Below are 14,721 nucleotides of genomic sequence, written 5' to 3' on the forward strand. Positions count from 1 at the left end.
TTGGCTTCCGCGTCAGGGCATGCACACTTTCTGCAGCCTCCACAGCACCTCTCCGCATGGCCAGCCAATCAGGGGCTGGCTGGGTGTGTCATGGGGGTTGGCTGGGCTGGCGGATCTCTGGTCTGCCTGCCCTGCATAAAAGGGGCTTTGGCAGCTCACCAGCATCACTCTGCCCCCCAAAATGTTCCCAAGAAATAAAAAGATCACTTCCTTTATGGTGCATCAGTTGACCATAATTTATTTTGCAGCAATTTCAAAGCATAAGCCATAAGGGAAAAAATGTTTTGTGGATCCTTAAATATGCTGCGTGAGTATGTGTGGGGAAACTCTCTTGTAAGACTATTCAACTGAATAAAATAGATGCTCAATTAAGAAGCATATACTTATACACATATTCTTTGTGGAAGTAAGGCACCATCGTTTTATATTCTAACCACATGTTTTTCAATGCAATACCTCATAGAGATGCAGCTTAATATGTTGTCTATGACAATTAACAGATAAACACTACAGCTTTTAGCACTCCTATGATGGGAGACCTATAGTGGTGGCTTATCTATGTTTGGGTACCCAAAGGCTAATGCTTAGGCTTCAGGCCAGGTTAGCTGATGGACTACTTCCTTCCATACTGTTTGCTAGTGAAGATTCTCTTCCAAAGCTCTCATCTCCATGTTTCTACCTGCAGAAGTAAGTCAGATAGTAACCACAGGAGAGTTTTTCAATGGAGACACCTCACTTTCAGAATGTCCTTCCCTTGAGGCTCAGGGGGCACCCATTTTACTGTCTGTAAGGTGCCACCACACCCCCCCCCATTTTTTAACTGAAGTGCTCCATCTTTTTTTTAATGGTATGCTTCTTGCTTGAGACTTGTTTTATAGATATCGTTTTAGGCTACTGAATAGATATCGTTTATAGATATCGTTTTAGGCTACTGAAGGATATTGTATGCCTCTTTTATAGCTTGTTCTAATACTGATCATGATTGTGCTGTTTTAATGATTTTATTGTATTGCTTCTACTTTGTGAGCTGCCTTGAGCAGGTCTTCAGGGAAGCAGCATATAAATTTTCTACATAAATAAATAAAAATCATAGCTGATGTTTCAAGCATTATATGAGACTTACAAGCATGATGGAGACACCAGCTCACTTCAGATGACACATGAAATTGTGGTTTCATTAAATTAATTATGGTTGGCTGATCATCTAAACGTGCAATACTGTGATCACCTAAATGTGCAGCTACAGTCAGAGTCCCTCAAACCAGCATCTGAAACCATGGTTTGTAGTTTGCTTACTGACCACTACTTTGGTCATGGAAGGGGCTGTGGCTCAGTGGCAGAGCCTCTGCTTGGCATGCAGAAGGTCCCAGATTCAATCCCCGGCATCTCCACTTAAAGGGACTAGGAAGGTAGGTGATGTGAAAGACCCCTGCCTGAGACCCTAGAGAGCCGCTGCCGGTCTGAGTAGACAATACTGACTTTGATGGACCATGGGTCTGATTCAATAGAAGGCAGCTTCATGGGTCCATGTGTGTGTTCATGTGATGTATGAACATGGACTCGTTCTCTGGTGCCTCTTCATGCACTTCAGGTACTTCCTGGGCAACACAGATATCTGGCCAGCGCAGCTCAAAATTGAAACCTTTCTTGCCTTTCATCGCCTTTCCCTAGTTCCATGACCAAGGAAGCCAGTGTCTGTTGAGGTAAACCGGGATTAAGTGATCATCTATGATCACATCTGTGAACAGAATCCCTCTGTCTCAAGTAGCCATAGTTCAAATAAACGGTGGTTTTCTGTTAATGCTTTGTGTTATGATGGCCCGCTTTGATTTGCCACTATATGAATGAGCTTGGCAATAATTAGACATGTGCTTTTCCCTCCCCTTCTCTTGCACACTGCCATCTAATTATTTATTGTTAATTTTATGGCCAACCTTGTTTTATTGCTACATCCAAACTATGGTTAGTGCTTTCTCTGCAAACAAGGATTCTACACAGTGGTTTAATCCTGATTTGGAAGGAAAGGAGTGAGTTGTGTATGAACCCAAGGATCATTTCCAAAATGGACAGGGAGTCATGATCGAGCCACACAAGTAATGTAGTTAGCATTAAGTTTGTCTCTCATAATGAGAAAGCGCTACCCATTTTAAAAAACCAGTGACAGACGTTTATACCACTGAGGCATAGGGTTAAGGCCTGGGCATTCCAAAACCAACTGGGCCATCAAGTTTAACATGCTATAAATACTGTTGTGCGCACTGAAGAAGTCAAGGCAGAGAAAAGCCTTCCCATAACAGCCAAGGGTAGGGCATACATGCTTTGGGAATGAATAGCAGGTGGACAGGAAAAGAAATCTTCATAAATCAATCAAAAGGTAAGTTCAGGTTGAATATAAAACCATCAGAAGTGGCAACCCTTACCTTGCCATCCCGTCAAGTAAAGCAAACAGACATAAAGCCTGTGACTATTGTGTGAGACGAAGGGACTCAAACCACCAAGATGCACTGCAACTGTCACTGCAGGACACAACACACTGGTTTCTACAGATACTGAAAACTGCACTGCTTGGAATATCCCTTTCTTTCTAAACAAAGCAGTAATAGGGTATTTAATGTACAGTTATCCCAAATTAACCAGAAAGCAGTCTGCCCTGTGTCATTATTTACATAGTGTATGTCTCTGTGTATATAGAGGTCCATGCAGATTTATATAAACGTTACTTCCTTATACTATAATCCAAGAGAGCTTATTTACAATACGCCAGCCTTACAAGAAAACAAAATAGTTCTTACAGCTAGCAAATGTAGAACTTCAAAATCTTATCTTCCTATATCAAAAAAACAGTAACATTCAGAAGTGGGTTGCTACAGTAGTTTAAAGAATATGGCACACATATGTTGGAAGTCACAGAGATGGGGGTATAAGGTTTTAGTGGAAGGTATGTGCAGAAGAGCAAATTTGCATTGTTTTGCCTGCTGAGACAACACTACTATCTAGGAAGGAATATATACAATGATGTAAGGGAGGAATGAACCATGTGAGCACTGGGGCATGAAATCTAAGCCAATTTTTCATTGCATACTCACATGGCAAAATATACGCATATATCCAGGGGAAGGGAAATTATTGTAGGGGGAATGTCATGTACAAAATGGCTAGAGAGAAAATTCCCTTTTGTGCTTATACTCTATACTGACAGTAAAAGTTCTGTACTTTAATGTATATACAGCTCATCCTGCCAGCTTTTAGCAATTGCTGACAATAGAGGATTAATTCCATGCGGTAGCCAAACAGTCAACACACATTGATTAATATTTAAACTAGTAGCAGGTAGACCATATTACCAGACGGGTTAATGTGATTTGGAACCTAGAAAGGTTACATGAAGTCTGAAGAGGTTCAACCCTGAAGTAATTTCCTGTGCCTACTTTCAACAATCCTGTCCACTGACCCATTTCACAAAACAACACTTTGTGAACAAGGCAGGACTGGCACAGATTTTACTCAACTGGAAAGTCTAGTCTCTCCTTAACCCACATGGCACTCATTGTAAATAAATGGCGCTGTTTACCTTCCACAGTAAGCTCAACGATATAAATGGAAATGTTTAAGACCAATAATATTAGCACTACTAGCACCTGGCTTTTTGCATTAATGAAGAGCAGTATGGAAGAATGCCTTGTAGTGTAGCAATCACCTGCCCTAAACAAGATATCCTGATAAAAAATGGCTTCTGACAGGAGAAAGAGAGTCATGTTCAAAAAGTACTGCTCTGTGTTAGTTTTGTAGCCTGATGCAAGTGCCCAATAGAAAGATTCCTTAATAACGAAGATAATAGGAACAATAAGTAAATGAAAGCACGTTTCATCTGGAGGGGGGAACTTACCTTTGATAGTCTCCTCAACTACTTCAACTACACGATCTATCTGCTGGACCTGAAAAGCAGGAGGAGATTTATAACTTAAATGTTGACTGGGAAGGATTTCATACTGCAAGCATTTAATTTGTACAGTAATAAATGTAGAATGTGCTATATCTACCGTATATACTCTGGTATAAACCGACCTGAGTATAAGCCGAGGTGCCTAATTTCACCCCAAAAATGGGGAAAAATTAGGCACCCACGTATAAGCCGAGGGGGAAATGCACCCCCTCCCCCCCGCAGGCTTACTTGACCGGGCTCCAGGCGCGCAGGCAGGCGGTGGCGGCGGCCCCCTCCTTGCGCGCAGGAGGCCCCGCAGGGTCAGCTGGCAAGCGGGAGGACAGGCTCGGGTGAGGTGGGATGGGTGGGTGAGGTGGGGGTGAAGAAACCGCCGCCACCGCGCAGAAGGTGCAATCGCGCAAAAGGCGCGATTGGGTGGGGAAGAAACCGCCACCGCCGCCGCACAGAAGGCGCGATCGGGTGGGGTGGGGGGGAAAAAGCCGCCACCGCCGCTGCGCAGAAGGCACGATCAGGTGGCGTAGGGGGTGAAGGCGGGACAGCCCGCCCATCAGCTGGCTGGGGGGAGTGCGCTGGGAGAGGGCCCGGCAGGCGAATTACCGTATTGACCCGAGTATAAGCCGAGGTGAGTTTTTTAGGCCAAAAATCATGGCTAAAAAACTCGGCTTATACTCGAGTATATACGGTAAGTTGTATTTCAGTTTGCAATGTATCATTGTGTAAAGCTGATTTATCTGACTGCATGTTTTTTAGCACTAAAATTTATTCACACAACAGTCAGGGAAACTGGAAACTGAAGTCAAAAGTCAAGGACTTATTCCAACGCAGTTGGGCGAGACTCAAATCCCAACCACTCTTTCTCATTCATTGTGTCCCTTCAGCATAGAAAGTTAAGCACCTGTTTCAACATACCTAGAGGGAAGATATATATATAAAGACAGAAAAAGGTCATTTGAACACTTGAAGCTGCCTGTCAAAGTCTGTACCATCTTCTCTGACTTACAGAGGCTCTTGAGAGCCGGTGTAGTAGTAAAGAGCAGTGGTTTGGAGCGATGGACTCTAATCTGGAGAACCGGGTTTCATTCCCCACTCCTCCGCAGGAGCGGCAGATGCTAATTTGGTGAACTGGGTTGGTTTCCCCACCCCTACACATGAAGCCAGCTGGGTGACCTTGGGCTAGTCACAGCTCTTAGAGCTCTCTCAGTCCCACCTACCTCACAGGGTGTCGGTTGTGGGGAGGGGAAGGGAAAGTGATTGTAAGCCGGTTTGATTCTTCCTTTAAGTGGTAGAGAAAGTCGGCATATAAAAACCAACTCTTCTTCTTCAGGGTCTCAGGCAGGGGCCATTTATCCTTTTAACTGGAGATAATGGGTACTGGCACCTACTGCATGCAAAGCAGGTGCCCTACTACTGAGTCATGGCCTAGGTCACCCAGTGAGCTTTGTGGCTAAACAGATATTTGAATCTGGACTTCTGTTTGTTTGTTTGTTTTTAAGATCTAATACATTTACATTATTATAATTCTTGACTAAACATTTGGGGAATTGCTGCATGAAAAGTGCTCTTACCCCAATAATGCTCAGGCCTTGTAGGTATTCTTGGCGAGGCTGAGCTTGTGGAACACATCCAGCTAAGACAACTTTCTTTTTTCCTTCTTGCGCTTTCCTGAAAAAGTATTTTAATACAATTATTACATTCCTTGAATACAGAACTTGTATGCATCTGAACTATGAGGTTAAGACAAATACAGAATTCTGGACACAGAGAATCTTGGGCTGTAGTTGTCTTCTGAAGAAAGAAAAATGTATGCTTTACCAATAATTCTAGGGGAATAACTGGGAAGTTTAAACTAAGACAAAGTTTAATCATGTGTGACACAAGATTCCACAATGCACAGAGAACTTATATTTATATTCTTGTACTGGATAGTAATAAATGAAGCACAGTAGAAATTACAGTTAATGAGGTAAGTAATTTTCACAATGGTACGAGGATATGAGCACTTCACTGAAAAAACAAAGAGTTAACATATATTCCAGCATGTCCATGCAATATCTGATCAGAGAATATTTATTCTAAGTAATATCCAGGGGTAGCTTTTCTCGGGAAGTAACCGAGTATGCAGTTTTATGTTGGGTCACTGCCACAGCTGTTATTTTGGTGGACACCTTTGTAAAACCATTGTTGACGGGATGTTGCCAATAGTACTGACAATTTAATGGTGCAGAAAGCGCTTCCAAAATAGCTGACTATGAGAATCCACTAGGTACACAAACAAGCCATATTATATATTTGAATAAGAAAAACTGAAAGTTCATCAAGATGTTCAGACAGTATATGACTGCCTTCCATATGCATCTGCAGTACTAGAATCATGGAGTCTGGTTTTACTGGAAGAAACCAGAAACAAACAAAATACAGGAAAATTTTATGACCATATAAGAGTTTGATCAAACTTGTAGCAATATGACTTTCTTGCTGGATCCAAACTAATGTAACACTCAGAGCAAAGCAATGACACCCACCTCCTGTAGCAAGAGGCCAGCATATGAAATGGTGAGAAAGCTTCTCATTAGGGTATTTTGTCTGTCACTAAAGCAGACTGTCTCTGTCAAGGCTGACCCTGCCTTGGTGTGGTAATGTAACTGAACTCAGTCCTGTGCATGTTCAGGTCACTCCCCAGTAGCTTGTACACAAATAAAGCAAAAAAGCTTTACTGAAGAAATGCAAGAAAAGTTCTTAAAAGCAAAGCATATAGTTCAGTGGAGTCATAATGCACATAAAATAATGAAGACTAACTGGCTGGTCTACTTACTTATCTGAACAGCAGTAATACTGATTCTTACAGCTGAAGCATGATGGTCCAGAGTTGACACAGAATATTCTCAGGAAGCAAGGGTAGGTAGGTGGAGGCGGAAGAAGAAGAGTTGGTTTTTATATGCCAATTTTCTCTACCCTTTAAGGAGAATCTTACACTCTCCCTTCCTCTTCCCACAGCAGACACTTTGTGAGGTAGGTGGGGCTGAGAGAGCTCTATGAGAGAGCCAAAGGTCACCCGGCAGACTTCATTTGTAGAAGTGGAGAATCAAACCTGGTTCTCCAGATTAGAGTCCACCACTCTTAACCACTACAGCAAGCTGGGACAAGAAGGAGAATGTTCTCTTACTATAGTCTATAATATGGACATTGTTAGTCATTAAGAGTTAGTCCGAAGGAAATTTAGACTGGGAAGGGCAGCCATGAAGGAGCTAGAAAAGATCCTTAAATGTGTCAATGGTGACCAAGATCAACATTTCATACAATAGTATTCTCCATTACTATGTATAGGTGTGAAAGTTGGACAATGAAGAAAGCTAATAGAACAAAAGTTGATTTATTTGAAATGTGGTGGTGGAGGAGTTTCACAGATACCGTGGATTGCCAAAAAGACAAATAAGTGGGTTCTAGATCAAATCAAGCCTGAATTCTCTGTAGAGGCGAAAATGACCAAACTGAGGCTATTCACTTTGGTGGCATTATAAGAAGCCAAGATTCACTGGAAAAGGCAATAATGCTAGGAAACGTTTAAAGCAGCAGGAAAAAGGAAGACCCAGCATGAGATGGATTGGCTCAATCAAGGAAGTCATGGCCATAAATTCACAAAACCTGAGCAAGGCTAACACAGGCTTGTTACAACTACCACTGCTTTATCTCAGGTCTCCTCACTAGTGACCTCTGCACTGGCAAATTGCCTCCCTTAATTTATTTATTTAGAGCATTTTTAACCTGCCTTTCCCAGGGATCACAACTTAAGTTTCAGGAAACAGGCAGAATTGTTAAGATGTATTTGTTGTGCATTTTCTGGCAACTGTGTTTCACCTAGTTTTTTAATTGGTTGGCTTTTTTTTTTAAAAAAAAAAAGCTGTTATCATTCACCACCTTAAATCTTTCATTCACCACATTTCTTGGGAGAAAGGATGTCTAAAGTGTCGTCAATAAATTGTACAGTCCTAATGCCTCAAAAACCTGTAAGCATGACAGAGGTAAACTAGTTTTTTTTCCCATTCTTGGAAAAAGTACATCAATCTTGCTTGACGTGTTAAGTGGTATGTTAATGGTATTTGATAACCTTGACATTTTGCCAAATATTCATACAATATATATAGGAACGTAGGATAATGTTTTTCAAAACAAACAGCACAGCAAATATTAAATTAATTTCTCTTTAATTTAAAGTTATCCCTACAGACATTTATATATTCTTAGAATTTCTCTTCATACTGTACATTAAAAAGCTACTTTAATTATATTTTTCTCTAGATACAAACCAAAGCATTCAAGATTACTTCCTTTTAATACAATTTAATGAGCTCTGCTCAGATGAACAAAAGCTTTAGAAATTATTTGTTCTTTAGAAAACTAGCTATAAATGGAATGCTACTAGAAAAGCATTAAAATGTTTACTCCAAACGAATACCTCACGGAATTTAAATAGCATAAATAAATACCTCTGTATTTTCAAAATGCTTCCTACTGTTGCAATTAAATGAACTTTACCTTGAATTCTCAATTTAATTGCCTCAGAATACTTTCCTTCCAGACATACACTTCCATTTAAAATTGATTTACAAAATCTCACTACATAGAATTTGAATAAGGTCAATTTTCTTTTAAAGGCTTGGCATATTAGAACAGACTTTCTCAAATTAGAAACTGGGATTCCCCGAGGGGGGTACTTGAGGAAACACAGGAGGGTCTGTACGTTCTTTACAAGGACAGAGCACAAGCCCTTCTCATGCCCATCTGAATACCATGAAAATGGAGTCCTGTTGAGTTTTTAAGAACTGGAGTAGAGACATTACTCCTCAATGAGGAGAACAGCATCTGTTTCCCCCTCTTTCAAATGGTGGGAGTTTGTAAAGCCATCACCAACAGCTTAGCTTTCAGATAACCTGAGATCATGAACTAGAAAATGTGCTCATTGGCCGCTGGGATCTAATAGTTTCACTCTAGGAACTCTAACTGGCTGAGTGGCACCGAGAAGAGTACTGTCATAATTCAGTCATCATAAGGTATAAAACTGAACTGGTTCTAGTTCTATTTCCCAAGATAATGGGTTTCACCACAGAATTAGAGAGATACCAATATCAGAGGTGATTTTCAATGTAATACTGCATGTGTGTTTAGATAGATAGAAAATATTCAGAGTACAATCTGGTTCTGTTCATTGGGCCTTATTATTAGGAAATTGTTTTCTTTTGCACTCTTAAAGAGTCTGGTAAATACTGCAAGCTTAATACTTATTATCTATTGCTTTAAAATAATTCATGTTTTACTTTGTTGCCAGGATATTTACAAGTAGTACTCCTCTAAATTCTACCACCGCTCACAAAAACTTTGAATACCATTGCTTGAGCATTCCATGATAGAATTAATACAGTGCCATTCTATGTAGGTGTTTTGTTAAGCATAAAGTGATGTGCCACATAGATTTGCCTTGGCAAAAATCAATGGCATTTTATCTCCCCAACACATACATCTGTCAAAAGAAATCAAATCTTTTACAAGTGCATTTTTTCATATCTGGATATGAAAGCATATCTAGATTAAAACCATGTCTGTCTCTCAATCATGGTTTTCCTCCACGGAGCTCAGTGGAGCATACAACGTTTGTGTTTCAACTTCAATCTTCACAACAACCCTGAGAGACAGGTTTGGCTGACAGAGCGAAATGGGCATACGCCACTCAGCAAGCTTCCATGGCAGAGTGGCCATCTGAATTCGGGTCTCCCAGAACCTAGTACAACAGTCTAGCAACTGTACCATCCTGGCTCCAACACCTTGATTCAGAGAGCTACATGCTGTCACCTTCCCAAACATTTGTTGTTATTTCATCCAAATTTGGTATTTCTTACCATGCACTTTTAAATATTTTTAATGGAAAAGGAAGCTAGATTTCAGTAGTGTGAACAATCTCTCTGTTCACTGTGCTCCCACCACAAAAGTTTAAAGGACGAAGAAAAAGGACAATAAATAATCAAAATGTCAGTTGGGCAGCACTGTAGGAACACTAGGATGTCATTGAATTCAGAAAAACACAGACACACTTCATTTAAAGTTCCCACTTTAAATGCAATTTAAGTGCAATTTACATCACGAGTGGGAAAATCCTACCCTTAAACAGGATAACATTGTAATCCATAAATGCCATGTTATTTTTGCCTTGTAATTAAAAACTTCCTTCTTAAACTTTCTCCAAGTTCAACCATTTCTTTAGAATGAATCCATCACAGTTTGCTGATTTTTCAGCAGAACTTTACTGAATGGGGCTACCGTTCTCTCTTCCTCTTCTAACTAACTCCATTCTAAACCTTCCACACACTTAACTTTGAAAATGTTTTGATATGGAGAAAGAACGTACATTGCTGATGATTCGGATTAGTGGAAATAAAACAACAACAACTGAAAAGGGAGAGAGGAAGCACACCGCTTGCAAGTGCTGGAGGAGGCAACAGCAGGGATCCAACTTGAAAAGTAGAAACGCCAGCTTCTGCCTTTCTCATAAGCCTCGTATCTACCCCAAACATTAATGGAAACCTTCAAGAGATGGAAGTTAAATCTATGATCCGCTTGTGCCACGGCCACAGCAGCTGCACACAGAAGATTCCACGACAGCAGAAGAGAACTCTTTCTGCAAGCCCTATAATTGCTGCTGACTATTCACTGCTGCTACAATCCTCTCTCTCCCACTGCTTCAAGGCCAAAGATGCCTTCTAAAGGCAAACTGGAAGCTGAGATAGTCCTGTTTACTCTTTACCACACAACTGCGGCAGCTGAGCGTGTATTCCGACCCCCTCCCCTGTTACCTGCCAATGGTTCTTTGCAAATTAGACTAGAAGAACATAAAGCTGCCACCATACTGTATTAACTACCACCTATGGGGAGGGAGGTGGAACAAATACTTATCTTGGCTCAATTTTAGAAAAAGTAGAAAAGGCTGCAAGGAAGGCAGTAACAAACGAAACGGGGAAAGGGCTATACGAAAGAAAACCAAAGTCTTGTTTGTGCAAGGAACTTTCACAGTGCAATCCTAAATAGAGTTATACCCTTCTAAGTCTATGAAATCAATGGGCTTGGAAGAGTATAACTCTGTTTAGGATTGCACTGCCAATGCCAAAATAGAACAGGAAGTTAGTTCAAGAGTACACTCCATACTAGCTCTGATCTGGATGGGCAGGCTAGCCCAATCTCATCAGACGTTGGAAGCTAGGCAGGGTTGGCCCTGATTGTTACTTGGATGGGAGACCACCAAGGCAGCCCAGGGTCGCTAAGCAGAGACAGGCAATGGCAAGCCACCTCTGAACATCTCTTGCCTTGAAAAAACTATGGGGTCTCCCTAAAGTTGGCTATGATTTGACAGCACTTTCCTCCACCACACTCCATACTTGCTCTCAAATGTTACATGCACAGCCATCAGAAAAACATACAAGCTTTTCTGAACAGTGGTGTTTATCCATGCCCCCCCTCCCCCGCTGCCCAGCAATCCAAACCACTGAAGAGACATTAGAAACAGAACAATTTCACTCTGGAGACAGACAGCCAACAAAAACCTGTGCTTGTGGTTGATGGGCGAGGGTCTGTTTGCAATGGAAGGGGTTAAAGCATTTATTTATTTATTTATTTATTTATTTATTTTGCAACCAAGCTGAACGGTTTGTCTTACAAGCTACTTAGCCTACTTTGCGAGATGGGCAAGAAGGTGAATACAATCCGTGGTTGTTTACTTCACTATGACAGGTGCTTAATGGCTTATTTTATTTACTTTATTTATAGTCCTCCTTTCTCACAGGGGCTCAAGGCAGATTACACATAGTGAGTCAGTACAATCCACAAAATGGGACATTCATTAACCAATGCTTTAGGATTGCAGAAGTCTGGAACCATCAGAAAGAACTAGCATAGCACAAGTACTTAAAAGACACGTTAAGCAGTGCAAAAATTACATATTAGGACCCTACTTACAGTAACCTGTACACAGCAGTATGGACCATAGTTCCTAATCATTTATCTAATGTAAGTGTGTGTAAACCATTTTGTACAGTGCAACACTATTACCGGTTCAGAAATGTCCTCTTGAATAATTCAGTTTTGTGTAGTTTGTGAAAAGGTGGGAGAGCGGAGGCTTTCCTGACTTCCTAGGGCAGCGTATAGGCAGCTGTTGCCCATTTGCAGGCTGGCACCCACAGAAGCCCCCACTGACATGAGCGAAGTTGTCATGGTAGAGCATGGCGGAGAGGTGGTCTTGTAAGTAAGAGGAGTCAAGGGCATGAAGGGCATTGTATGGGACAGCCAATACCGTAAATTGAGCTGGGTAACAGATGGGCAGCCAATGGAGTGTCTGCAGAAGGGGAGTAATATGCACACTCCATCTAGCTCCCGATAATACCCGAGCCATAGCATTCTGCACCAGCTGCATTAACTTGCTTCTCTGGTAATAAAGTTGGGTCCAGTATCATTCCAAGGCTTTTAACTGAGTCAGCATGAGTCAGCTGAACTCCATCAAAAGTGGGGAGAACAATGTCCTTCAGGACCTCCACCTTACCAACCAGCATTACCGTGGTCTTTTAAGAGTTTAGTTACAATTCGTTCATTTTTAGCCAGTTAATTACAGCAGCTAGGCAGGGATTCAGGACCTCTACCGCATCATTTGGAAATTTGTATACAGATATATATAGAACTGGTTATCATTAGCATATTGATGACAACCAACCCCAAGACTATGAATGCTCTGTAAGGGTTTTACACAGAGATTGAAAAGAATGGGGGAATAGAACTGTGCCCTGTGGAACCCCACAAGATAGATCCCACTGATTGTGTGTGCATGGCATCACCCATAGTACTAGAACACAGGGTGAAGCTGAAATGTGGGATATTCGGGACAGATAAAAGGAAGTATTTCTTTAGGCAGTGTGTAGTTAATTTGTGGAACTTGCTGCCACAGGATGTGGTCATGGCCACCAACCTGGAAGGCTTTAAAAGGGGAGTGGACAAATTCATGGAAGACTAGGCTATCAATGGCTACTAATCAAGATGGGTATCTATTCCCTCCAGTACCAGAGATAGTATACCTCTTTAAATCGGTTGCTGGGGAGCACAGGCAGGATGGGTGCTGTTGCAGTCTTCCTGTTTAAGAACATAAGCAAGGCCCTGCTGGATCAGACCAAGGTCCATCAGGTCCAGCAGTCTGTTCACACAGTGGCTAACCAGGTGCCTCTAGGACTGATTGTTTGTGGGCTTCCTAGAGGTAGCCAGTTGGCCACTGTGAACAGAATGCTGGACTAGATGGCTCTTCCTATGACATCTCAGAAAGCTGCAAGGGCCTGATCCCAATCCTCAGTGGTGTGTTGAGGTGCTCCTGTCCCTCCCTCCTGCAATGCATCAAGTGCTGAAATGGCTTCAAACACCTCCCGTGGCTATTTTGGCATTTGAAAAGGCATGCAGGGTGAGGGACAAGAGTGCTGTGCTGTGGGCCCAACCTTGCGGCACTCCAAAATGACTTTAAAATGGCAGCAGCAGTATCGGGGCCACACCAAGTCTGGCCCACACCTGGGAGTAATCCCCATTAAATACAGTAGGGCTTGCTTCCCAGTAGACAAGTGTAGGCTTACACTGGGAAGGGACAGCTTCTATTACAGTTCCCTGGGTCTGCCACCAGGTGGAGCAGTGAACCACTGCAGAAAGAGCTGCCCCTTCCACAGCTAGCCTTGTTGTGTGATAATCAGCATTATAACATTGCTTTAATCCTTGTTGTGAAATGAGGGTCCTCTGTGGGAAGACACGGTTGGAATATTTTAATAAATAAGTTAATAAGTAAATGTCTCCTAAAAATAGCGAAATTCCAATCTGCCAATAATTAGTCTGTATTTAAAAAATTTAGAGGAAGTCTTACATTAAGCAGAGGCCACTCCCTCTGCTCTCACACACAGAATGAAATAAGAATGTGCGCACCACACAGTAATGCTCTTTTTGTTTGTAATAACTAATTCCTCCATGTGTTTTGGTGGACCACGAATTTAATCCCAAACTAATGGTCATCCGGTATAAATTGACAGAGAATTTTCAGGTGCCATTATCCATTGAGTAAGTTAAGAGTATAGATCTAGAATCTCATGAGAGAAAAACTGAATGTGCTAAATATGCTTCACAAGCAGGGCACCCACAAGGATTTGTGGGGGACATTTCCTTTTTCCCATCCGTGAAATCCCCTATAGCCTCTCCCTTTTTCCTGCTTCCTTTCCCCATTCACCATCCAACCTCCCTTTATCTGCCCCCATCTTCGGCTTCCTCTTCTTCGCTCCCTCTGGCGGCCTCTCCCTGAGAAAACTCTGTGTGGGTCTGCATGCCAGGCTGGGCCCATTTGCACAGTGTGAACCTGGAAGGACTTGTGGGGGGACGTCACTTCCCCACCACTATTTCCTTTTACCCTCCTCCTGGCAGCTGCCATATCCTCACTTTTCCCTGCTTCCTTCTCCCCTTTCAACCCACCAACCATCTAACCATTTATCTGCCCTCCATCTTCAGCCATGTTTGCTATTTACTTTATCTACATGCGACCCTTCTCCACAATGACCCAAAGCAGCTTATACCAGTCTCCCCTCCTCCATCTTATCCTTATAACAACTCATATCATAAAGCCATATCGTTGAAGGAAGGAGAAGGAAGACACAACCCTGTGAGGTAGGCTAGGCTGAAAGTTTGTGACTGGCCCAGGGTCACCCAGTGAGCTTTCATGACAGAGTAGC

General features: G+C 42.0%; 1 protein-coding gene across 1 annotated transcript in view; it reads right to left on the reverse strand.

Moving 5' to 3' along the window:
• Positions 1-14,721, reverse strand: part of CDKAL1 (CDK5 regulatory subunit associated protein 1 like 1) — a 361,142-nt gene that overhangs the window by 259,596 nt on the left and 86,825 nt on the right. The window contains exons 5-6 of the mRNA XM_056854106.1: positions 5,509-5,605; positions 3,887-3,935 (exon numbers count right to left, since the gene is read on the reverse strand). Coding sequence (XP_056710084.1) covers positions 3,887-3,935; positions 5,509-5,605 — 146 coding nt within the window. The remainder of the gene's footprint in view (positions 1-3,886; positions 3,936-5,508; positions 5,606-14,721) is intronic.

The sequence above is a fragment of the Euleptes europaea genome, chromosome 8 (assembly GCF_029931775.1).
Source record: "Euleptes europaea isolate rEulEur1 chromosome 8, rEulEur1.hap1, whole genome shotgun sequence".
NCBI lineage: Eukaryota > Metazoa > Chordata > Lepidosauria > Squamata > Sphaerodactylidae > Euleptes > Euleptes europaea.